Consider the following 25,318-nt stretch of genomic DNA (forward strand, 5'->3'; position numbering starts at 1 on the left):
TAATCCGTATTAAATTAATATCTGCTATTAAAGCTGGCTTACACTTGCTGACTTAATCAATATAGATGTGTTTTTCTCTTACTGTACCTAGATTTACTGAAGGTCAATAAATTCATGTTATTTCTATTGCAGAGTTCAACAAGAAAAAAAAAAAGCTTGATAAGGTATGGTTTTTCTAAGTTGTAAAATAAAAGTAAATGAGGTAAAGAGTTTTTAGGTGAAATCTTTTAGAAATAATTATGTTTTGGGGTATGTCTATCTAAAATAGATTCTCCAGATTTTGGCTAACTTGAGTTTTGTGAGGTTAAGTTAAATGATGGGAACTCATTGACTGTCCCAGCTCATTTCAAATAAGATAGAATATTAAAACAATAATTGCTCAACAGGTCTAAATTTAACCGCTTTTGTCTTCTTATGAGATGAAAAATATGTTTTTCTTTTTCATCTCATAAAGATATGTGGGGTTTATTAAACACATGTCTTGTACCACATTTAAAAAAAGAAATTATACCATGAGAAGTTGTATGTTTTTAGAGGTTATGGAATATTTCTAAGTTTGCCAATCAGAAAGTGGTGGGATGATAAACAGTCCACAATTACTTGCTGCTTGTTGGTTTTTGCTAGAGATAGAGATTTATAAGGATTAAAATTATAATATGTAGTTAAAGCTACTAAAAATAAGAGAAACATTTTGTTATACAGGGAAAGCAGATGTGTGTTTTCAACAAAAGAAGGTATAAAAGATGGAAATGCATGTTGTTAAGGGGAAGGAGTAATTTTGTCATAGAGCTGATCATTTCTAGATTTAAAAAACAAAATTGGGATCAACTAATATGGATACACAGAGTTGTGGTAGATTTTGTTTAAAAGAGTTTTAAGCATGATCAGGCTGGGATTAGATTAAATTTAATTAGATAAATGGGTTTTGTTATTAAACATAGGCTGGTACAGGACTGGATTTGATTTCTCTCTGTTAAGAGAAAAAAGTTTTCTTGGAATACTGCTTTTGATAATAGATTAAGTGAATTTCTTTGCCTTTAAGCAATCTGTATTTGCTTTTTGAAATCTTTTGTCACTTTGGTTAAGTAAGTAAGTATTGTTTCACTGTGATCTATGATCCTGTTTGACCAAGTATTTTTAAACTTTTTTTTTGATATTTTTGACAAACTTCCCAAGTAATAAATTCTAACTAAAGTTCTTTTAACCTCCAGCTAACTCTGGGGTGCTTCAAAGTAAACCCCGAGACATCTCAGAGAGGGATATTAAACTAACTAGACTTACCTGGTGTGTTAAATTACTTGAGAAGCATTGCCAAGTGACTGGAGATAAATATTCCTCCATATAAATATTGGAATTTCTGTAAATGTGATATGTCCTGGTATAATGTTACCGGTCATAATTCTGGTTATCTTGAAATGTTATGTGTCACATTAATGTTCAAGTTTCTTGACAATTGCATTGCAATCAGATCTTTAACCACGCCACTTTAAGACTTTTGCTGTTTATAGATAATCATTGTTTCACTCTGATGCTTTTATAAAATGAAGATCTTCAAAAAGATTCACAAAAAGGATTTTTTTTTTCCTGACAAATATGTTTCTTATAACTTTGAGATCATACCACTGAACTGGGTAAGAAATTACAAAACTCTAATGGAAAGCTGGACAACTTCACCCAGATCAACAGGAATTAATTACATGGGACTAAATGAACTGATAAATATGACTTACAATTTTATGACTTTTTCCTGAAATATACTGGACTTTAATCTTTGCTTTCCAGAAAAACTTTTCCTCTTATGCTATGACCTTCAATAGGTTGATAAAGCATAACTGTGTAAACAAAGATAAAGATAAAACGAAGATTTTTCTCTCTACCCGATCCCTCCAGAATTTGGCTTCTCCAGCTCACTCCCCTGTGGACTTGATGGTTGCTTGTGACAGATTACAACTATTTATACTTACCACTGCTTTAATTTTTATCTTAATTTATGCTTTGAGTCTCTCTCTGCTGAACTATGACCTTAACGTTATTAGCTATGTTACGTGTCCTGTCTAAATTATAAGATCGTATTACCCAGTGTGTAACCAGGACTCTGTGATGGCCAAATGTCTTGAGGCAACTGAGCTACATATATAATTGCATAGGATAATTGTATTTGTACAACTCTAGATATGGGAAGATGCAAGGGAAAACATTTCCTGGCTCATCACAGACTAGCGAAACAGGCGATCCAGAGAATTTTAGATTATCAACAGGGCCTGATCCAAAAATTAACACATTGATTGGCCTGTCAACTTAATCTCCACCTGATCTAGGACTGAGCCTTCCTATCAACCATGGGACAAAAAAAGTCAAAAAATGCCTCCCAAACGTCGCTCGAATTTATGAAGGGGCACCGTGGATGAAAAATATCGCCTGCCATATCAGGAAACAAATGATGTTGCAGGCATCAAGCCATCAGCCACTGCAGCTGCCCCCGACTGGGCACCCTGAGGGGATGCAGGATGGAGAGAAGCGGACACTGGCCCCTGATGGCACAGGTGCGCATCACAGGAACGATGTCATTGAGCCCGGCCTCTTGCATCTTCCCATACAGAGAAAAGTGCTGAATTCATCAACTTGAGATATCTGGTTTGTCCTCAATGAACTGCAATCTTTTGATGTTCTATCTGGTTTTTGTTGCAAAAACGTTTCCCTTACCTCTTTGGAGCAGTTCCTCAGAGCCATTCGAGAGGCTGTCTTCCGCGCTTAAGTCCTCAGAAAGTCTGAATAAAACACAGTTCTCAACTTTTAGGTTGTGGTTTTTTTCAGTCAACGTCTATTAGGTACAGCTGATCTGTAATATTGCTGAGGTGCTCTATTTTCTTATTGATCTGGCTTTCTTATCTATTATTGAAAGTGGTTATTGAAGTAGTCAATTATTATTATGGAACTGTGTTTCCCTTTAATTCTGTGAATGTTTGCTTCATATGTTTCTGTCCTCTTTTTGGTGCATATATGTTTATAGTTGTTATGTTGTGTTTAATTAACTTTCGTTTAATCAATAATGTCTTTATCTCTTGTAAGTCTTTGAAATGAAGCCTGTTTTGTCTGCATTAGTATAGCCTACCCAACTTTCTTTTGGTTAATATTTACATGGAATATCTCTTTCCATTTTCATTCTTTTTTCTATCTTTAGATCTAATGTGAGTCACTTGTAGACTGTATAAACTTGGATCATTTTTCTAATCCATTCTGCCTATCTCTGCCTTTTGATCAGACAGTTTAATCCATTTACACTTAAAGTAACTGTTCCTAAGGAGGAACTTACTATTTTACTACTTTAAAAAAAAGTCTTATAGTGTTTTTGGTCTCTCTTACTGCCTTCTTTTCTGTTCAGCAGATTTTTAAAAAATTTTAATGGCAGGTTTTAATTCCCTTCTCATATACACTTTTCTGTATATCCTAAAGATGTTTTCTTTGTGATTATCACGGGGGTGACATATAACATCCTCAAGTTATAATACAATCTAATTTGCATAATACCAACTTAACTTCAAATGCATATAAAACCTTTACTCCTATACAGTTCTGTTTCCCCTTCATGTTACTAATATCACAGATTACACCTTTATACGTTGAGTCTAATAATATAGATTTATAATTGATAATTATTTTAATGCATTTGTCTTTTAAGTCCTGTTGAAAATAAAAGGTGTAGTAGCTACGAAATTTAAAAGAATACTAGTTTTTATACTTGCCCATGTCTTTCTTTGTCAGATCTTTACAACTTCATACTGTTATGAGTTATTGCCTGGCATTTCAAACTGAAGGACCGCCTTTACTGTTTCTCACAGGTCAGGTAGCATCCAAACAAGGTCTGTTCTGCTCCCTCCAGTGCAAGGTGATGGGGCTGTGGGGACTGGGAAACAGAAGGCTCCCTGCTCAAGCAAAGCCACTGGCACACTGGGGAAGGAGTTGGGCGATGGCAAATAGAAAGATGCCACAAAACTTTCTTGTCATTTTAAAGATGGCTTTTTCTTGCTGGAATTTTTGCTTGGTTGCTGTAAACCTTTGACTTTTTCAAAACCCCTACAAAATTCGTTCAGACAGCTTCTGGTTGCTTTCTTCATGTTTCTGTGGGAAAAGGAGAGCTCGGAACCTCCTAGTCTGCCATTTTGCCAAAACAGTTCTTTTTTAAATTAATTATTTTATTTTTGGTGGAGGGGAGATAATTAGGTTTGTTTTATTTTTTTAGAGGAACTACTGGGGATTGAATCCAGGACTTTGTGCAAGCTAAGCATGCACTCAACCACTTGAGCTATACCCTCCCCCGCAAAAGTTTTTTTTTAACATATCAAACTGGCAATGATAAAAAAATAAATTGTAACATTTATTGAGAGTTTTTTTGAAACTGGCAGTATCATCAGTGTTGGTGACCGTGCTGGAACAGCAATCTTTGTGTGTTTGTGCGTGTTTATGTACATTATTATATATGTATCACATTTATGTCTAATAATAGGGTTGATTAAAACATATGATGGTCCGTCATGCAGTGAATTGCTACATACCTAGTAAAATTCATATTGGAAGAATATTTAATTTCATTGCACTGATATTATTCATTATTTCAAAATATATTTTAAAACCAACAGCTTATTTTAAAAAAGTATCTGACCTCCCCCACTCCAGTGGCAATCATTATTGTCTTGAGTCAGCCCATTCAGCAGTTGCCCATCCCTCAAACTCTTCTCTAAGTCCGGTCCTCTGGGGTTTACACCTATTTTGGATCTCACATGCCCCCATACTTACCAGCTCACGTTTACAGAGCATTGTCATCTGGACTCAAGGCAGCAATTGTGAGATAACATTTTACTGAAAGAAACAAGGAGGCTGAAAACGTTGAATGGACTCTCCAGAAGTTAAGAGACTGTTTACCAGGAAATGTATTAATCCCTCCACAAATATTAACTCCTATTAACTCAGGTCTCCTAGAGAGGAAGGGACCTTTATTATCGCCATTTTTCAGCTGAAGAAACTGTAGCTCTGGGAAGGTTCCATCTTGGCCAAGGTTCCGGAGAGGATTATTGGTAGGGTCCAGACTTCAACCCAAGTATTCTGGCTCCCAGCCAAGGCTTTCAGTCACAGCTTTGCTGTCCCTTGTTTTTATTCGTAGTGAAAACGATAAAATGATGATTGTTCATATAATGAAATATAACACAGATGGACAGACTGAGATTTCAAAATGTAGAATAGATAAACAAGATTACACTGTATAGCACAGGGAAATATATACAAGATCTTGTGGTAACTCATAGCGGAAAAAAATGTGACAATATATGTATGTTCATGTATAACTGAGAAATTGCGCTCTACACTGGAATTTAACACAACATTGTAAAATGACTATTACTCAATTAAGAAATGTTAAAAAAAATAACAGATGTGATCGACAAAGGCTTTCACTGTCCAGCGCTTTTTATGAAATGCTTTCACTTATAAGAGCTCTTTTATCTGTTAAAAGTCATTTGGCTGAGACAGGAATGGACACTCAAGTACCCCGCGCTTGATGGGGTGAAACCCATTGCAGGAATTCATGATTATTGGTAAATAATACAGTGTGGAAAAGTAATAAAAGTGCCCCACAGTCCTCAGGGCTGCGCGCTGTGACTCCCGCAGAGCAGCACACCAGCTGAGAAACAGCAAAGTTACTGTTTTGCTTGATAATAACAACGCCTTGCACTCCGGAGCTAAAGGAAAGGCTTTTCTTAAGAAAACGGAAAACTCAGATCGCAGGGAGGCGGTGACCTCACCTGGGTCCCCGCAGCCGCCTGGTGGCCCCGTCCTCCCCGCGGCGCGCCCCGGCCCGCGGGCACCTGGGCGCCGGGGCACCCGGCGGGGGGGGGGGGGGGGTCGGTGCGGGCCCGGGCTGCGGGTCGTCCCCCGCCCCGCACGTGCCGCCCGCGCCCCCGCGCCGCCCCCCACCCCCCGCCACCCCCGCCGCCCCCGCCGCCGGCTCCGGGCCCGCTCCCAGCCTCCCCACCCCCGGCCGGCCCGGGCCCTCCCCGCGCCCCCGCGGCCGGAGCTGCCCCGGCGGGCGGGCGGCCGGCGCGAGGCCCCTCCCCGGCGGAGCCGCTCAGCGCGGAGGAAGCGGAGGCGGCAGCCGCGCCGAGACCTCGCCGCGCTCATGGCGTCGCCCGGGTGAGTGCGGCGCCGGCGGCCGCGCCGGGGAGGGGGCTGCGGCGCCGAGAGCGCGGGCGGGGGGCGCGGGGGTGGCGGGAGGGCCGGGGCCGCGGCCTCGCGGGAGCCCCCGGCCCCGGCCCCCGGCCGCGCTCGGCCCGCTCCCGCCGCCCGCGGGGAGGGGAGGCGGCCGCGCCGGGGGGCGGGGGCGTGCGGGGTCGCGGCTCGGGGGGCGCGGGGCCGCGCGGGGCGGGGCGGGGCGGGGGGCGCGGGCGCGGCCCCCCCCCCCCGCCCGCCCCCCGAGCGCCCGGGGCCTGGAGCCGCGCGCCCGGCCTCCGCCGCCCTGCGCTCCGCGGCCGCTCTCCCCGCCGGCGCGCGCCGGAGCCAGTGCCGGGCCTCCCTGCCGCGGGCCCGGCCCCAGCGGCCCCGCAGGGCGGCGGCGCGGACCCGCCCGGCCCGGCCCGGGCCTTCCGCTCGGGCTGCGCCGCGGGGCCCGGTAGCGGCGGCGGCTGCCGCTGTGGGAATTTCACCTCCATTCTGCTGTCTTGGTGTCCGAGTGTTCTCTCTTTGAGGAAATGATGGTGACACATAGAGTTTGTAATTAAAAAAGAAATCCTTACTGCAAAATAAAACCTCAGCAATTCATCATGATCACTTTTGGGTTTGATAGTCTAACTAGTCGCGAAAGCTGGGAATGACTTCATTCACCCAACAGCCCCGCTTCACAGAGGAGGAACATTTAGTCTCAAGGTCATTGCTTTGGTTGGTTAATAGTCTGCATTTGACTGTTGTCCGCCATTCACAGTGTCTTAGATCTAGTGTCTGTGATAGCAGATCGAGTTGTTACATCCTTACACATCACGAAGGCCTTTTACCGGTGGGGGTGGGGGCGTGAGGCAGAGATGATGGATCTGAGGGCCCTTAGAGGTGAGGCCTGAACCATGCCCCCGAGCGAACGGGCTCAGTGCAGTGGAGCAATATGGATTTGATTCCACCAAGTCATGGGCATTTTCCATCCACCTGCTGTCTTTCTAGGTTTGGGGAGGAGCAGTCAGAAGCACCCAGTGCTCTGAGCTTGGAAGTAAAATAAACAGCTCATCCCTCAGAAGGCCAGGCTGATTCACCCAGAGGTCCAAGGTCCCACTGTATTCCTGGCCCTCTTGTCAGGAAAGGGTGAGGCAGGATGGACTGGAGGCAGGAAGGGCTGCCATGAGCCTCTTTAAAAAGTGATGGTGCATTTGGTGTCCAACCCACTACTTTGTAGAGCTGGATCAGAGCAGTACTTAATGCTGGGCTGGTATGCACTGCTGTAGGTGGCTACAGGGACATAGATTTGATATTTGCAGTTCCAGCTATTTGTGAATGACCCCATGAGTTTGCGGTTCGTGCTGATTTCTGAAGGGTACCCACTGCAAGGGTACAAAATTTTTAGTGTATTTCATGGAAAGAACTATGTACTTATTATGGTATGTACAAATCTGGGGACAGTCCCCATCTCCAGATGTCTGCGGGCTTTGCTGGTAGACCAGAGTCCAGACACGGAGACCTGATTTCCTAAGATCCCCAGGCCTCTCTCAAGTCAGCAGTCATCCAGCCTAGTAGACTGGGTGTTTTGGGAACAAATCCAGAGATTCAGGGCAGGGATGGCAGGGGAGCCATGATTTATCCTGGGCTGTTCATGGAGGAGCGACCAAATCTGGTGTTCTTTTCCAAGTGACAATTTCTGTAAGACAGCTGGGAAGGAAAGAAGAAATCTTGACAATTTTTGAGGACCTTACCCATGTGCTAGGCATTATGCAAAACAAAGTGGCAAGAATGAAGGCATCAAAGGAAAAAGATACATTTGAGATGACTCACAGCCCAGTGTGTTTGGAGCTAAATAGAGACAAGGCCACAGATGGAGGCTGGGCCAGACTGCAGGACCTGGCCTCCTTTTGTGGGCTTGATGCCCACTGTTCACTGAGGGATGTTTGTCACCCAGTTCTTGGGGAATCCATGTGACAGCAGTGTGGGGAAGGCGGAGCAGGCAGGGGAGATGGAGGTCATCAACCTGCTCCGTCTACCCTCTCCCGTGGGCTTCCTTTCTTATAGCCCCCATCTCTTCTTTCTCTGCCTGCTCCTTCATTGTTAAGGTTTCCTTGGGTTCTGTAGCCCATCTCTGTAATCCCCAGTACATGTGCATGACTGCATCCACCCCTTCAGCTTTAAATGTCCCAGGTCAGAGGTTCTGAATGACTTAGGGTCCACGATTCATGGGTGAGCTTCCAGGGTCCTGCATTCCTTGAAATTGTATGCAGTGTTGCGGGGTTGCGGGGGTGGGGGGGCGATGTGTATTTTCCTGGGACCAAGTCCGTAGCCTTCATCACCTGTAGCCCATCTTGAATGGGCTCCTACTCAACCATCCATTCACACCTATCTAGATGGATAGCAAACCTAGTTACCTGCAAAATACATATTTTTCCAGGTTGTTGATGGTAGGGATTTTAAAAAACAAACATAAAACAGAGAATAAAAATCAAGTATAGTCTGAGTTTCCGTAGACCACCACTTACAACATTTTGGTGTTTTTAAAATTAAGGCATTATTATTATTTTTTTAACCAGAGAGATATCCTTACAGGTGGACCTAAATTCCCCTCCCACCCTAGGTGGGTATCCTGACAGACATCTTCCCTTGTATTTACACGTTATATTTGTTCTTTGCTCTGTTTCCATCCCCGGAATTTTTAAATTTATTATTTTACACATAATCTAAAAGTTGCCATCTTAACCATTTATTTTCTCTCTTTCTACATAAGCGGTCTCATACTGTTCAGCAGCTTGCTTTATTCACCCATCAATCTGCTTTGAAATGCTTTCTTTGCATGTGAGAACAAAGACCAGATTCACCTAAAATCTGACATTTGTATAATGTTCTGTGGCATGGTTATGAGCGCCTCCAGTTTTCTCTGTAAGATAACGCTGCATAGCTGGTGGTGTTGCAGAAAAATGTGTTACAGCTTGGTGTTACGGCTCAGTTGTGACAGCAACCCAGATCCGGGCAAGAGACCAAGCAAGCAGCACTCAGGGTTGGAGAACTCAGGTTTACTACACCACCCAACCCAGAAGAGTTAACACTCCAAGCTCTGGACCCCGTCTGTAGGTTTACACAGGCCTTTATAGGTGCCAGTTTTACACTTTGCAACATCATATGCAAATAAAGTACAACAGAAGTTGACCAACCAGGAACAAGCTTTGTAGAAATAGACCAATCGGAGTGAGAGAAATTACCAATCAGAAGTGAGCTCAGGGAACCAATAGAGCTTTAGGGGTAAGTAAGCCGTTTCAGAGGCAGAAAGTGAGAGCGAGCCTCTGGGCCAGGCAGCCGGGTGGTGCCGGCAGGAGAGCAGTGGCCCTGCTTGGGGGCCATGCCGGGTTTTTTTGGGGGGCTTCCCGCCTCAGTGTCTCCCTCTGGACATGCACAGGTGTTTTTATAAAGCAGGTAACAAAGAATTGTGGTCATTGTGGTCAGCGAGCCTGTCCGGTTTTGAACTGATGCTCCCAAAGCATCTTCATAAACGGTTGTGCCATCACCAGGTTTTATGGGTTCTCTACACGCCCCAACATGGGATGGCATCAGACTTTAAAAGTTTTGCTGTCTGATGGAATTACTGAGTCAAGAAATAGGAAGCTAACGCCACCTTCACTCCCCATGAAGAGAGAAACTTTACCCCTGACCCCTTATAATCCCTCAGAAGTAGTCAGTCCCACTGTCTTTGATCCGGTGGATAACATCAAATTCTAAGCACCCACAGCCCATTAGTAAACTCACGCCATCAAGTTTTTGTTTCAGGAAATGTGGTCATTGTGCACTCGAGCAGTCCCTGCGCTGGGCCGGGAGTGAGGCAACAGACCTGTCCTGGAGTGAAGGTGTGGGAGGCAGGGGGGGTCCACCGGACACCTCACCCTCCCTCCTGGCCACTCTTGCAGAACTTACCTCCCTTGGCATCTGAAGGCTCTCCCATTAACATCCACTGGACATTTAAAAGTACCTGAGACGTAACTTTAAAAATTTTTTTTGGTGGGGTGTGGAATTAGGTGTATGTATATGTGTATGTATGTATGTATATATATATATATAATGTTTTTTTTTAAATATATTTTTTAATGGAGGTACTGGGGATGAACTCAGGACCCCGTGCATGCTACGCATGTGCTCTACCACTGAGCTCTACCCTCCCCCCTTAACTTTTTGTCTTCCCTGTCCAGAAAGATTCTCTCCCAATGCCATCATTTTGTAGGGGAGGAAAGGATCCCGGACTTCCCCGTCTGGCAAGGGCTTAGCTTTCCCAGTGGAGCCTGGCCTGGGCCACATGAGCCAGAAGAGCTCCGGGCTCTTTACTTGGGTGGAGGGTGGGTCCTCTAGCCAGTCCAGGGTAGCAGAGCAGAGGACCCACAGGTCATACTGCGGGGAGGAGACACTGAGGAACTCAGACAAGGTATATACCTGCTCCTGGGAGAAGTCCATCAGGAGCCCTTAGCCTCCACTCAGGAGCTACAGTGGCTTCCAAAGGTGTGCAGGTGGCTTTGCCAGCAGGACGCAGCCTTAGCCCTTCGCCCGTAGATCTGGGATTGCCCAGTGAGCCAGCCGCCGCCACCACAGTGTCTCCCCACTGGAGAAAATGAGACAAAGAGGAAGGTGGTGTGGACTGACCCATCCCTGGCTCTGCAGAGCAGCGCACCGAACCCCGCCTCCCTGCCCCTGGATGGCAGCTGTGTTAGCGCCTCATCAGATCGCATGCCGCATGGCCAGCCTGTGCCCCAGCGCGAAGGGGAACCTCTTCCTTCCCAGAACCACGAGTGGCAGGGGCTTTCCAGTCTGAGCGAATGTTCTTTTAAATTTAGATCCTGCCCACTTCCAAGAAGTGTGTTATTGGGCCCCGTTCTAAGTCCTTTTGCGTGTATTACGGTTTTTAATCTTCACAACAATCCTGTGGCACTGTTACCCGAGTTATACAGATGAGGGAACTGAGGCCCATCTCATAAGCAGTTTGGGTTAAAACTTGATGCAGAACGACTCCATTAAGGATAGTTGGATTAAATTTGCTTACTGAGGCGCAAACAGAAACGTGGATTCAGTGTTTTGTTCCGATCACAGAGCACACACACAGTGTCTCTGGCACGTTGTGGAGGAAGCTGAAGGAAGGATGTGTTTACTTGGTTTGTTGGGATGAAAAGCTGTATCAGCAGAGTGGCTGTACCTTCAATTATGCTGTTAATGCTGTTATGGTGGCTGAAGATGGGATAACCTGGAAGCGGCCCTGTCCCTTAGAGAGTGGTTCCCCATGGGCGCTGGTGCGCTGGGAGGGAGACCACCGGCATCTCAGGGGAGCCCTTCTCTGCTGTAGTTCAGAAGTGGTGCTTCTGTCTTAGATTCTCTGCATCGTAACTTTTTATAAAATTCTTAGTTGCCTTGAAAAGTAGTTAATATAGACACATGGTAAAAGTTTCAAAAGGTATAAAAGGGACATAAATGAAAACTCAGGTGCCTCGCACTCTGTTCCTGTCTGAGAACCTGCATCCTTGCTGGAGAAGCATCACCGTGGGAGGCAGGGCACAGTAAGGATTCTGGGTCCCCCTCCTTGTTCTGTTTCAAACCCACACTGCCTTGTGGAGGTCTGCTTTGTTATTTTGTTTCTGTTTAGATTCTTGGCTCTTGCCCACGGACGTGTGGATCTTTGTGCATAGAGAAATCGAATAATCTTTTGTTGTATGTGTTACAAATTCTTTCCCTCTGTCTGTCATGTGCCTTTTGACTTTATGAAGATCTTATTTTTTTTTTTAAAATATTTTCTTTCAGAGCATTTTTTGTTTCATTTTCTAATTTAGCTCTTAGATCCAGGTGGTTTTCATTTTGGTGAAAGAATTGGTAGGGATTTACCTTTATTCTTCCCAGGTTGTTGGAACTGAAAAATCACCGGATACTCCGAGCGACCTGGATTCGGGACAAAATTTCTGGGCTCTTCTTTTACTGGACGCTCTGTTCATTCATGCACCAGGACTACAGAGATTTATTTAATTTATTAATGTATTGTACTATATTTTACTGTCTGGGAGGTTTTGTCTTCCTTCATTACCATTCATTTTTTCAGAATTTTCCAGATTATTATTGTGCAGATAATTCTGAATAGAATCAGCTTATCTGCTTTTGAGCCTCAATTCACTTACAGGTTAATTTAGGGAGAGTTACACTTTAAAATATGGTAAGCTTTTCTTTTTCTCTAAAAAGAATATGCCTCTTCATTTATTGAAGTCTTTTATATTCTTTAGTATTTAGAAATTCTTTATTTATGAATAAATTTTTTATTGAGGTACAATTGATGTACAATATATAAAGTTACAAATGTACAACATAGTGGCTCCCAATTCAGAAATCCTTTTCATATAGATGTTGCACATTTATAATGTATATTCTTAATTTTTTTCTTGTTGATACCCTAGTGGGAATGTCCCTTCCACAGTTCTAAACTTCTGTTCACGTACAGGAAGGCAGTTGGGTTTTTAACATAACTTTTTTTGTACATCCCCTGAATTCCCGCATTGCTCACAGCTGCTTTTCAGTTGCTCTCTTGGGTTTTCCAGCTCTATCCACATCATAATTGCTTTCAATTATCCCTGAGAAATAGCAAGCCGATTCTGCCTTTGTCGTGGGCGGACGGTGTGTCCTTAGGAAAGACGCCAACAGTGGTATATTGGGTACGTGGTGGGGCGCTGCCTTCCCTAAGCCTCCCCCGGCCCCTTGCAGGCCCTGTGCTGCTCAGCAGCTCCAAAGGCTTTGTCCCTGGATCCCGGGCCAGAAGTGGGCACCGGATTGCCCGTGGGCCCCTCAGCCCTGCCCGCCCACAGCCTTCCCAGTCTGTTGAAATTCCTCACAGAGATGTTCAGAGCCCATCCCTGGTTGTCACCTCTGGTGCTCCCACCCGGGCCTCACCTTCTTCAGTTTCCTCTCAGTGTGAAACAGGAATGCTGACTTGCGCTCAGAGCATCCTGCAGAGTCAAAGCCAGAACCTTTCCTGGGGCCCAGAACGTTGTCTCATCTGACCGCTCCCTCTGCGCCAGCCGCACCGGCCTCTGCCTGGAACGCCTTCCCCGGGAGCTGGGCGCCTCGTGCTGTCACCTGGGGCCAAGTCTGCACGCTCACGTCCCCTTCCCTGGGAGGCCCGCCCTGACCCAGTTACAGCAGCGCCCCCCCTCCCCCTGCTGTTCACAAATGCCCGGTCCCCTCATCCTGGTCCACAGCTTCCTCCCCAGCGCTCACCTCCCAGCGTGCCCCCTATCTAAAACTTTCAAAAATTGTTTATTGTCCTCCCCCCCACCTCACTGACTGCGAGCTAAGAGCACAGATATCTGTCTTATCCCAACCTCAAACTCCTGGAAAAGCTCCTAGCAGCAAAAGAATATGCAGATAAATTCAAGAGAACAGCGATCGCCTTCCATAAACATGGCTTCGTGTACGTGAGTCTCTCTGGGTCCTTACAGCAACCTGATGAGGTGCGCAGCGCAGGGAAGGGCAGCCTTGCTGCACAGATCAGCGTACGTTGTGTTTTGTAGAGTTTGTGTAGTGAGTGTTCACAGCGCGTCCCCAGCGAAACTCTTTAAGGGCCTGGAGGATGGGGCGCAGTTTACAGCCACGTCCTCTTGTGCGCTGCACATACACAGAGTGGGCCTGGGGCAAAGACGTGTCCTTTTCTGAAACTAGACTCTGCAGACACAGTGAGTTAAAATGGGGGCGCACTGGGTGTCAGGGTGGGCCCTGCTCTAGTGACTGGCGCCCTCACAGAAGCAGAGAAGACACACAGACACACGCAGGGGAGAACCCCTGTCAAGATAAGAGGCAGAAACGAATGCAGCTGTCAAGGGCCACGCACACACCGTCCCAGCTCGGTAGCGATGGTCTAACACGGTGCCGCAAACTGGGCGGCTTACAGAAAACAGACATTTTTTCTCTCACAGTTCTGGATGCCAAGGGGCTGAAACTAAAGTGTGGGCTGATTGGTTCCTTCTGGAGGCTCTGAGGGAGAGCCTGTCCCAGGCCTCTCTCCTGCCCTGTGGTGGCTGCCAGCAGGCCTTGTGTCCCTTGGATTGTAGGTGCGCCAGCCCAGTCACCTCCACTTCCATTGTTGTGTGCTTTTCTCTCTGTGCATCCAAGTTGTTCTCTTATAAAGATACCAGTCATTGCATTAGGGGCCCAGCCTGCCCCAGTATGACCTCATCTTAATTTAGCATCTCAATTACACCTGCAAAGACCCCTTTTCCTTTTCCGTATAAGGCCACGTTCACAGCCCTGGGGTTAGGACTTGAACATAGGGTTTGTCGGGGACAGCGTTCAGCCCACCAAGAGGGTTTGAAAAAGTTTATGACTAATTTAGTGAGCGACGGGCCTCAGGTTTTGTTTTGTTTCCGAGGTTGTCATGGGGTGAGGGTCCCCAGCCAGGGCCAAAGGACAGAGCCCCCAGGCTGCCTTGTCTGCTGGTCCAGATGCGGGGCAGCAGGGGCCGGGGAAGATCTTGAAAGCTGTCTGCATCAAACAGCAAAAACTGGGTCAGACTCGTTGCTGTGTGAAGCAATTAATAATATATTGCCAACTACACGAAGGGAAGCAACTGCCACTGGGTTTAGCCCCTGTTTTGTTCGATTTTCTGTGCCATCCTCTTTTGTTGGCACCTCTCAGTGCGGGAGCCAGGTCTGCTGCTAGGCATCGGCCTGTTCTTGGCGTGGAGGGACATTGCCCAAGGAGGGCCTAACTCCGAGGTGTCGCAGGCATCTCCATCTCAGAGGGGGATCTCCTGGCTTAAAACCTCCAGGTGAAGAAGCAGTGCGCCTCAAAAAAGACAAGGGAAGTGCGCCTTGCTCTGTGTCTTGAGGGGTGACAGCTGGTGAGGCAGACAGCCCAGAGTTGTCGGGGTCTTGATTCTGCCTGCCAGACGTGAAGGGAGCCCCGTGTGCAAGCAGGGTGCCTGCTTCCTAACTTAGTGACAAAGGACTGTTCTCAGGGTGGCGTTCCGATCACCCCTTGCCCTGCAGAGCGGTCCAGGGGCCCAGGCCCCGGCCGGACCTCTGTGCTGGTGGCCCCCAGGCCGTGCCTGAGCTGGATTCCACTTTTGGCTCTGTGCCCTGAAGTCTTGAAAGGACCAGCATGGGCCTCAGGAGAAGACTGAAATCTAAATAGCCCCGAATAAGGAAGTGGAACAGGGCACACGGGGGCCACTGGAGGCCCGGTGTGTTTCCAGTCTCTTGGCCTGGGCGGCTGGTGGACAGGCAGGAGGCGGCTTAGCAAGTCTGCAAGGCTGGGGTTTGCAGGCTGCCCTGGGGGTGGGCAGGTGGGCTGCTTTGGATGATTTTTGTAGTTACTAGCTGTAATTAGGAGTCACGTAAAAGCCATCTGACCCTTGATAATGAACCGAAAGGGAACCAGAAGCTGCGTGTGCGGGCTTTGGCCCCGAGCTTCCTAGCTGGGTGACGTCGGGTGGCCTAGCCCCCGTAACAAAGTCCCACAGACGAGGGGCTTACCATTTGTTCCTCACAGTTGTGAAGGTGGGAAATCCTAGACCACAGTGCAGGCAGATTCAGCTTCTCCTGGAGCACCTCCCCCGGGCTTGTCGGTGGCCACCTTCAGGCTGTGTCCTTACGTGGCCTTTTCTGTTCACCTGCAGAGAGAGAGCGGGCTCTTGGGGGGGCGGGGGCCTCCTCCTCTAATGGGACACCAGTCCCATCAGATCAGGGCCTCACCCTTGTGACCTCATTCAACCTTAATTATTTCCCCAAAGGCCCTGTATCCAAATACAGTCACATTGTGGGGTTAGGGTTTTAGCATAGGAATTTGAGGGGATGCAATTCAGGCCATACAAATACTGAAAGATGAGTTGTAAATTAAAAAGCATTGCACAGTTTGGTGCAGTCATTGTGGAAAACAGTATGGAGATTTCCTCAAAAGACTGAAAACAGATTTACCATATGATCCAGCAGTCCTACTCCTGGGCATATATCTAGAGAGAACCCTAATTCAAAAAGACACCTGCACCCCAATATTCATAGCAGCACTATTTACAATAGCCAAGACATGGAAACAGCCTAAATGTCCATCGACAGATGACTGGATAAAGAAGATGTGGTATATTTATACAATGGAATACTACTCAGCCATGAAAATGATAAAATAATGCCATTTGCAACAACATGGATGGCCCTGGAAAATGTCATTCTAAGTGAAGTAAGCCAGAAAGAGAAAGAAAAGTACCATATGAGATCGTTAATATGTGGAATCTTAAAAAAAAAAAACAAACGACAAATGAACTTATATATAAAACAGAAACAGACTCACAGACATAGAATACAGACTTGTGGTTGCCAGAGGGAAGTGGGGTGGGAAGGGATAGATTGGGAGTTTGAGATTTGCAGACACTGACTGGTATATATGAAATAGATAAACAAATTCATACTGTACAGCACGGGGAAATATACTCAAGATCTCGTGAAAAAGAATGTGAAACTGAGTATGTGTATGTTCATGTATGACTTAAGCATTGTGCTGTGCACCAGAAATGGACACAACATTGTAAACTGACTACACCTCAATATAAAAAAAAAAGAAAGCATTTCACAAATTCTGTTGCTGTTCTCTTGCAAGAGTTGGCTCGGCTTCCAGTTTACAACACAGGGACTCAATTAAGTATGAAGTTTGTTAGCAAGAATAAAGTACAGACTTACAGGTATATTTTCAGAAATCAGCACAAACTCAGAGTTGCCCCTGTGATAATTTCACTCTTAAGTTTTCCACTTTCTTGCGTGGAAAAGACATGGTTGAAGTTAAGCTCCCGTCCTGGCGAGTGTGTCCTTAGCGCCTGCGGGCAGTGGGCGTAGGCCTGGCAGCGCCCTGGGCTGTAAGTACCTGTCCTCTGCCCCTTCCTGCCTGGGACCTCAGCACAGCGGCTGCTGCCACCTCCAGGCCAGGTCTGCTTCGTCCCCTCTGGGAAGCTATTTTTAACCAGTCACATTTTCTTTTTTTTAAGGATACCTTTTTTCTTATTACAAAAGCAATATACGTTCTTTGCAGAAAAATGAAGAGAAGACAGTGAAAACTCTCATTTTTGTAGTATCGGGGTCCGATTAAGTCAGAGCTGCCTAGTATTCTGTGCTATAAGGCGGTTTAAAGGGGCACATATATATCTTATTCTGACCCTGACCCTCAGCATTATTATAACAGCTCATCCAGTTGTATTAAATCAATACATGCCTCTTCTATTTAAAAAAAAAATCAAATGAGATAAACTGATGCTCAGAAAGAACTAATCACTATTAATTTTTAAAACTTTTAATTTGGAATTAATGTCTTTTTTTTTTTTAAGTGTTTAACATGCTGACTTTTTTTTGGAGGGAGGAGGTAATTAGATGTTTATTTATTCGTTTTTCATGGAGGGACTGGGGATTGAACCTAGGACCTTGTGCATGCTAGGTATGCACTCTAACCCCTGAGGTCTAACTCCCCCCTGGAAATAATTTTTACTTACGGATAAATTACAAAATTAAAAAGGCCCCTTATCCAGGGTCTCCCATTCACAACATTTTAGCTCATTTACCACTCTCATTTATCATTCTTTCTCTCTCTCTGCGTTAAATACACACGTATGTAATTTTTTCTTAACCATTAGAAAGTAACTTATATACATCATTACCCTTTATCCCTAAATCCTTCAGCGTCTTATTTCCTAAGAATACAGATATTCCCTTATGTAACCAGCGTACAGTTATCAACATCAGGAAATGTAACATTGGTTACACCTATATTTCAGTTTAGTCATTTGACCCCCAAAGATGTCTCCTAGCTCAGGGTCCAGTCTAGGGCGAGCTACTGTGTCTTGTGTCCTTGTCTCTTTAGCAACCCTGGATCTGGAACGTTTCCTCAGTCTTTTACGACTTTCATACCTTGGGGTAATACAGCTCTCCCCCTCTAACAACATTCCATTTTGAGTTTGTCTTACGATTTATGCTCACACTCAGATCGACGCACACTTGATAGTGGGAGCCCCTTCAAGCTGGCTCCTGTGTCCTGTGAGATGCCCCAGCATTTTAAATTTTTTTTGGACTACTTCCTAATTTTCTGAAATAAGATGTTCAGATTCATCTTGTTCTTTTGCGACTCCTGGGACCTGCAGTTTCTCCAGGGAGACCTGGTGTCTCTCAGCATGGAATGATGTTGAAAGGTGCTCAGTGTGCTCGCGGCTACAAGCAGTGTCTCTGCTTCATGGCCCTTTCAGTGGACAGAGCTAGGAAATACATGCATGTACACGCAAGTGGACACACATGTGTACGCTAACATGCGTGCACACTAGGACCTCCAGTTCCAGGGCACCTCTCTGGATCTTTTTCTAACTTCCTCCACTCCTTTCATTTGTACGCCCTTTCTCCGACAGTGGAGCCCTGACTTCTGACAAAATCAACACATTTACTCATTCCTATGATATACCTAAAATATTTATTCTTCTTTTTTAATCGAGGTATAGTCACTTTACAATGTTGTGTCAATTTATGGTGTTCAGCACAATGCTTCAGTCATACGTGAACATACATATATTATTTTTCATATTCTTTTTCACCATGAGCTACTACAAGATATTGAATATAGTTCCCTGTGCTCTACAGTATAAACTTGTTTATCTATTTTACATATACCTGTCAGTATCTGCAAATCTCAAACTCCCAGTTTATCGCTCCCCCCACCCCCCCGGCAACCACAAGTCTGTATTCTGTGGCTGTGAGTCTGTTTCTGTTTTGTATTTATGTTCTTCTTTTTTTTCCTCTTAGATTTCACATATGAGCAATCTCATGTGGTATTTTTCTTTCTCTTTCTGGCTTTCTTCACTTAGAATGACATTCTCCAGGGCCATCCATGTTGCTGCAAATGGCATTATTTTTATCATTTTTCATGGCTGAGTAGTATTCCATTGTATAAATATACCACAGCTTCTTTATCCAGTCACCTGTCGATGGACATTTAAGTTGTTTCCATGTCTTGGCTATTATAAATAGTGCTGCTGTGAACACTGGGGTGTCCTTTTGAATTAGGGTTCCCTCTGGATATATGCCCAGGAGTAGGATTGCTGGATCATAGGGTAAGCCTAATTTTAGTCTTTTGAGGAATCTCCACACTGTTTTCCACAGTGGCTGCACCAAACTGCATTCCCACCAGAAGTGTAGGAGGGCTCCCTTTTCTCCACAGCCTCTCCAGCATTTATAAAATAATTTATTCTTGAATAGACTGTACTTATCAAACCTACTTAAAATAATTCAGGGTCATCCCTTCCTGCCCCCACTACTAACTTTTGATAAACATCCTTCCAGATTTCCCTGCATATACCTATCAATAAATAGACACAGTTTTATTAAATACTAATCACACTGCACATGCTCTTCCATAACCTGACTTTTCCCCCATTAATGAATGTATCGTTACCATCATTACATAACATATCATACAACATCTTTTTGCCCACAAAATGAGGTCCAAAGAATAAGTCTGCACCATAATTCCCCGTTACTAGACTTCGATTTAAAACATCCAGTTTTTCACTATTATGTATAAAGTTGGCATCAACATATTTGTAACTAAATTTTAATTTTTCCCTTAGGATAGAAGTGGAATTACTGGTCAAATAGTTACGTATATTTACCTGTTTTTCTGAATAGCTCCTTGCTGTAGCCCGCAGTTTTTTCGGAGGGCTGGTTTATCTAGGCCGTTGTTTCTCAGCTGTGGCTACACTTATACTCACTGCGGGCACTTTTTAAAGCAGCGACGCCCAGGGCTCGGTTCTGAGATTCCAGTGACAAGGATGAGGAGTGAGAACAGGATTTGTAGAGAGATTTTTGACACGCAGCCAGTTTGATAGGTGACAGTGGTGTTCCGCTAATTTAATTACAATTTTCTTCTGAAATTGTTTCAGACGCTCAGATTTGGGAGACGTGGCCCCAGAATTAAAAGCATCCGAGGGACGAACAGCTGTGGCCATTGCAGGTAAAGCTGGGCTGGGACCCACCCGGAAACAGACTGGTCTCTTCTGTCCCACTAGGATCCTGGATTCCAGCACCACCTGGGCGCGTCATGGACCTCAAAAATAAACACACATAAGGCTTTTATTTTTCCTTTTACAACAAGATCCATTTAAGGGTCTTTTGAGCCCCCCTCATCTATTCAAAATAGGATTCAGTTTTAAAAAGGTAATTACCATGCAGTGGCCGGGAACACATCACCCCAGTCTGAGCACGTTGTGGTACCTGCCATCCTGAACATAGCTTGGCACTTGGGAGAGTGAAAGGTGCTTTCTCTTGGGACAAAAGTTATAAACTGGGATTGTCCCTAGCGTGGACTGGGGCTTGTAGTCTCTCGGTTATGGTCCCAATAAGCTGGTTTTTCTTTCTCTGGGGATTTCAGCGGTAGGGCTGTACCTGCCCCTTGTGACTCCAGCTCTGAGATATGGTGGCCACACTCCAGATATCTTAATTTCTCTTAACTCATTTTGAATCTATCTTTCTTTTTTTTTCTCCTTTTTCAGCTTTATTATGTAGAATATAGTTCGACTGCACATACACATTATATTGCATGTAAATACATATATACAATATACTGCACTTTTTTTAGTTTCCATACATGTACTAATTATTGTTTCTAAGAGCAGATTAGATCTTTAGCTTTTTAAACTCACATAGTTATCAAAGAAATAAAGCCAACTACAAACTAAGAATCAACAGAACGCAGTAACCCAGTCATAAAGGACAGTCAGATGTGCTCACACATATTCAAGAAATCAAAATAATAATTAGTTCATTTGTGTCCTTATAATTATTATATGTTAGATGCCTCATATAAATGATATCATGTGGCATTTTTAATTAATTGGGTGCTTCTCAAAATGCGTTCTATTGGATATTAATAGTGTTATGCAAAATAGCCCCCCAAAATATGCAAATAAGTTTGGGTTAATCAAATTTCCTTTTTATTTTATTCATTCAAACAAACATTTATTGACTACTTACCATGTAATGGCCTTGTAGGCATTGAGAATATAGGAAGCAACTGAATGCAATGGCCCCAAATCCCAGTCCTCATAACTTAAATTCTAGAAGGTAAGCCCTGTGGGAGTTCATGGCAGGTTGGTCAAGGTTTATAGCAAAGGTGGGATCAAGCAGTAATTGCCCAAAGCCCTTTGGTTTCTCAGAATCTAGAAACGTGCTACTCAATACAGTAGCCACTAGGCACACGATTTAAAATTAAACAAAATGAAAAACTCAGTTGCTCACTCGCACTAGCCATATTTCAGGTGCTCAGTAGCCAGGCAGCTAGTGGCTGCATGCTGAACAGTGCAGACACAGAGCATTTGCTCCAGCACAAGTTCTGCTACCGGGTGTTGCTTTAGGAAACTAGGAAAGAAAACTTAAGAGTGGGCTGAGGAAAAAGAATGTTCTTCTGGTCTCTTATGAGCTAGGTTGCCCTATTAAGATTTTTACAACAGCCTCATAAGATAGTTATTATTGGTTCTTATTTCATTTGAGGAAACTGAGGCTCAGGGACCTTCTGGTCCTTCCCCAAAGTTCCATCTCTGTGCGTCTCTCCAAAAGCGAATAAGCCTTTTGTAATTATTTTTAAATATTTCCTTCCTGATGTATGTGAGTTCCTCTTCAGCATGCATTTCATTAAGACTTAAAGCAAGTTCTTCAACCCACAGGATTAAAAAGAAAAGGTTTTTTGAAGTTTAATATACATATGGGAAACTGGCCCATTTTTGAAAGAAAACAAAGAAGACATAAGTAAGTGGAAAGAGGTACCAAGTTCATGGACTGGAAGACTAGTATTGCTTGTTTTATTGAGATATAATTGATTTACAATATTATATAAATTTTGGGTGTTACAAGAGTGATTCACAATTTTTCAAAGTTATACTCTATCTATAGTTACTATAAAATATTGGCTATATTCTGTGTGCTGTACAATATATCCTTGTAGCTTATTTATTTTATACATAGTAGTTTGTACTCTTAAGTCCCATCCCTATTTTGTCCCTCCCTTGCAGAAAACTTAACGTTGTTAAAATGTCAATATTACCCAAAACATTCTACAGATTCAGTGCAATCTCTAGTAAATACCCAGTGATTTTTTTTTTGAAAAAATATAGAAACCCATTCTAAAATTTGTATGGAATCTCAAGGGACAGTGAATAACTAAAACAACCTTGAAAAAGATCTTGGTGATGTTGAACAAGGATGCTCAGACCACTCAGTTGGTAAAGGACAGTCTTTTCAACAAACAGTGCAGGAAACACTGAGTATTTGCATGCAAAAGAATGAGACTGGACTCCTACTTAAAAATGTATACAAAAATTAACTCAAAGTCGATCAATGTAATCCTCAATGCAAAACTTAAACTCTGTCTTAGAAGAAAACATTGGACAAAAGCTGCACGAATTTGGATTTGGCTACAATGTCTTGAATGTGACCCCAAAGACTCCTGCAAGAAAAGAAAAAATATACAAATTGGATTTTGTGAGAATGAACAAATTTTGTTTATCAAAAGACCCTATCCACAGAGTAAAAGGCATTGCACAGAATAGGAGGAAACATTTGCAAATCATACATTTGATAAGGGATTCATATCAGAATATAAGAGAACTCAACCTCAGCATTGAAAAACAACCTGATACAAAAATGGGCAAAGTACTTGAACAGACATTTCTCCAAAGACGACAGACGGATGGACAGTACGCCCTCTAAAAGATGTTCTGCATCGCCAGTGATTAGGGAAATGCAATTTAAAAACCACAGTGCGAGGCCGCCTCACACCCATTAGGATGGCTACTATCAAAATAACAGAGAAGAACAAGTGTTGGCAGGGGTGTGGAGGACCTGGAACCCTTGTGCGCTGTTGGTGGGAATGGAAAGTCGTGAAACCACTGTGGAAAACAGTATGGAGGCTCCTCAAGAAACTAAAAATAGAACTACCATATGATCCAGCAATCCCACTTCCGGGTATATACCCAAAGAATCAAAAGCAAGGTCTCAAAGAGGGATTGGTGCACACAGATTCGTAGCATCATTACTCACAATAACCGACATGGAAGCAACCCAAGTGTCCATCAACAGATGAGTGGATTATCAAAACGTGGTGTATATACATACAGTGGAATAGCAGTCAGACATGCAGCACGTTACGGCATGGTTGAACCTTGAGAACATAACGCTAACAGAAATAAGCCAGTTATAAAATGGCAAATACTGTATGAGTCCACTCGTGTGGGTTAGAGTGTCAGTATCAGAAAGTCGAAAAGTATGATGGTGGGGCCAGGGGCTGGGAGAGGGGCAGATGAGGGATTGTTTGATAGGTGCAGAATTTCAGATCTACAAGATGAGTAGAATTATGCAGACAGATGATGGTGATGGCTGTAGAGCCGTGTGAATATATTTAGTACCGCTGACCTGTACACTTAAAAATGTTTACGACAGTAAATTTTATGTTATGTGTATTTTAACACAATTTTAAGAAAGGAAAAATCTTGGGGGGGGGAAGCATTTTACAGTGAATAGGTCTGTGGCATTTAGTACTTTCCCATTCAGAGTTGATCAATCATCACTTCTTATCTATTCATTTTCAAAAAATGTCTAGTTTCTCCCTACCCCTCCCTCCACCTGGGCCCTATAGGAACCATTAAATCTGTGTTAGATCTTTGTTTATCTATTCTGTTCACTTCCTATAAGTGGAATCATACAATGTGTGCCCTTCTGTGCTGAGTTTCTTTGACCTAGCACAGTGTTCTGGGGTTCACCCACGTGGTTCCTTTTTAAGGGTGAAAAATATTCTCTTGCATGGATGGACAACATTGTGTTTATCCGTTCATCTCTTGAGGAACATTTCGGATTGTTTGCACCTTTTGGCTGTAGTGAGCAGTGATGCTGTGAGCGTGCACGTGCATGTACTTGTCTGAGTCCCTGTTTTCAGTGCTTCTGGGTCTACACCTCAGAGTGGAATTACTGAGTCACATGGTAATTCCATGTTTAACTTTTTGAGGAACAGCCAGCCTGTTTTCCACACCGTTTACAGTCCCACCAGAAACATACAAGGATTCCAATGTTTCCCTATCGTGTCAACATTTGTTATTTTCCATCTTTCTGTTTTTTTTTTTTTTTTCAAGTCTCCATCCTAGCAGGGGTGCAGTGGCATCTCACTGTGGTTTTGATTCGTATCTCAGTAGTGAGTAGCGATGCTAAGCTTCATTTCATGTGGTTTTTGGCCATTTGTCTATCTTCTGGGGAGAAAAGTCTATTCAAGTCCTCTGCCCATTTTTAATTATTTTTCCTTTTTTGTTGTGAAGTTGTAAGAATTGTTTATGAATGCTGGATACTAGATCCAATCACATATGATTTACACATATTTTCCCCATTTTGTAGGTTGCCCTTCACTTTTCTTCCTAATGTTCTTTAATGCACACAGAATTTATACTTCGATGAAGTTCAGTTTATGTATCTTTTTTGCCTTTGTGGCCTGTGCTTTGGTGACATACCTAAGAATTCATTGCCAAATTTAAGGTTATGAGGGTTAACCCCATGTCTTCTTCTAAGAGTTTTATGGTTTTAGCTCCTCCGTCTAGGTCTTTGATACATTTTGAGTTAATTTTTGTGTATGGTGTGAGGGAGGAGTTCCACTTCATTCTTTTTGCACGTGGGAATCCATAGCTCATTCTTAACACTAATAGCCCAAAGGTGTCAAATAGTGTCTTAAATGTCCACTTACTGCCCAATTACAAATATTTCAAAATTTGGTGAAAAACTCTACAGCGTGAGGACTGGCTGCTATAATAATTGAGGGAAAAAAGTCGTTCACTGTAATGGGTGGGAATGGTTTTAATCGCCCCATGTAGAGTTCATCTCAGTGAACCCACAGTCTGCTCCTTGTGTTCCATCTGAGCCCTGTGTTCCTAGTGGGTTGGGGCCCAAGCCTGACCGGTCCTAACCAGTTCTTGTCCAGCAGGGAATACGGTGGAGACCCTGGCCCACGGTCCCAAGTCCTTGCTCGCTTCCTGTAGTTGCCTGCTGACGTGTGTACTTGTCCAAAGCCCTTCTGCCTTGTCTTCTGCCCC

General features: G+C 44.1%; 1 protein-coding gene across 3 annotated transcripts in view; it reads left to right on the forward strand.

Moving 5' to 3' along the window:
- The window catches only part of URGCP (upregulator of cell proliferation), an 88,257-nt gene that overhangs the window by 56,379 nt on the left and 6,560 nt on the right, over positions 1-25,318 (forward strand). For 2 of the 3 annotated variants that reach the window (XM_010969041.3, XM_074358617.1), the window contains one exon: positions 20,138-20,208. Coding sequence is in view for 1 of the 3 variants with exons in the window: in XM_074358616.1 (XP_074214717.1) it covers positions 6,170-6,183; positions 20,138-20,208 (85 nt within the window). In the remaining 2 variants the exon portion in view is untranslated. Of the gene's footprint in view, positions 1-6,029; positions 6,184-20,137; positions 20,209-25,318 lie in introns of those variants that run through there. The other variant, XM_074358616.1, reaches the window with a different exon arrangement.

This window comes from Camelus bactrianus, chromosome 36 (assembly GCF_048773025.1).
Source record: "Camelus bactrianus isolate YW-2024 breed Bactrian camel chromosome 36, ASM4877302v1, whole genome shotgun sequence".
NCBI classification, from domain to species: domain Eukaryota; kingdom Metazoa; phylum Chordata; class Mammalia; order Artiodactyla; family Camelidae; genus Camelus; species Camelus bactrianus.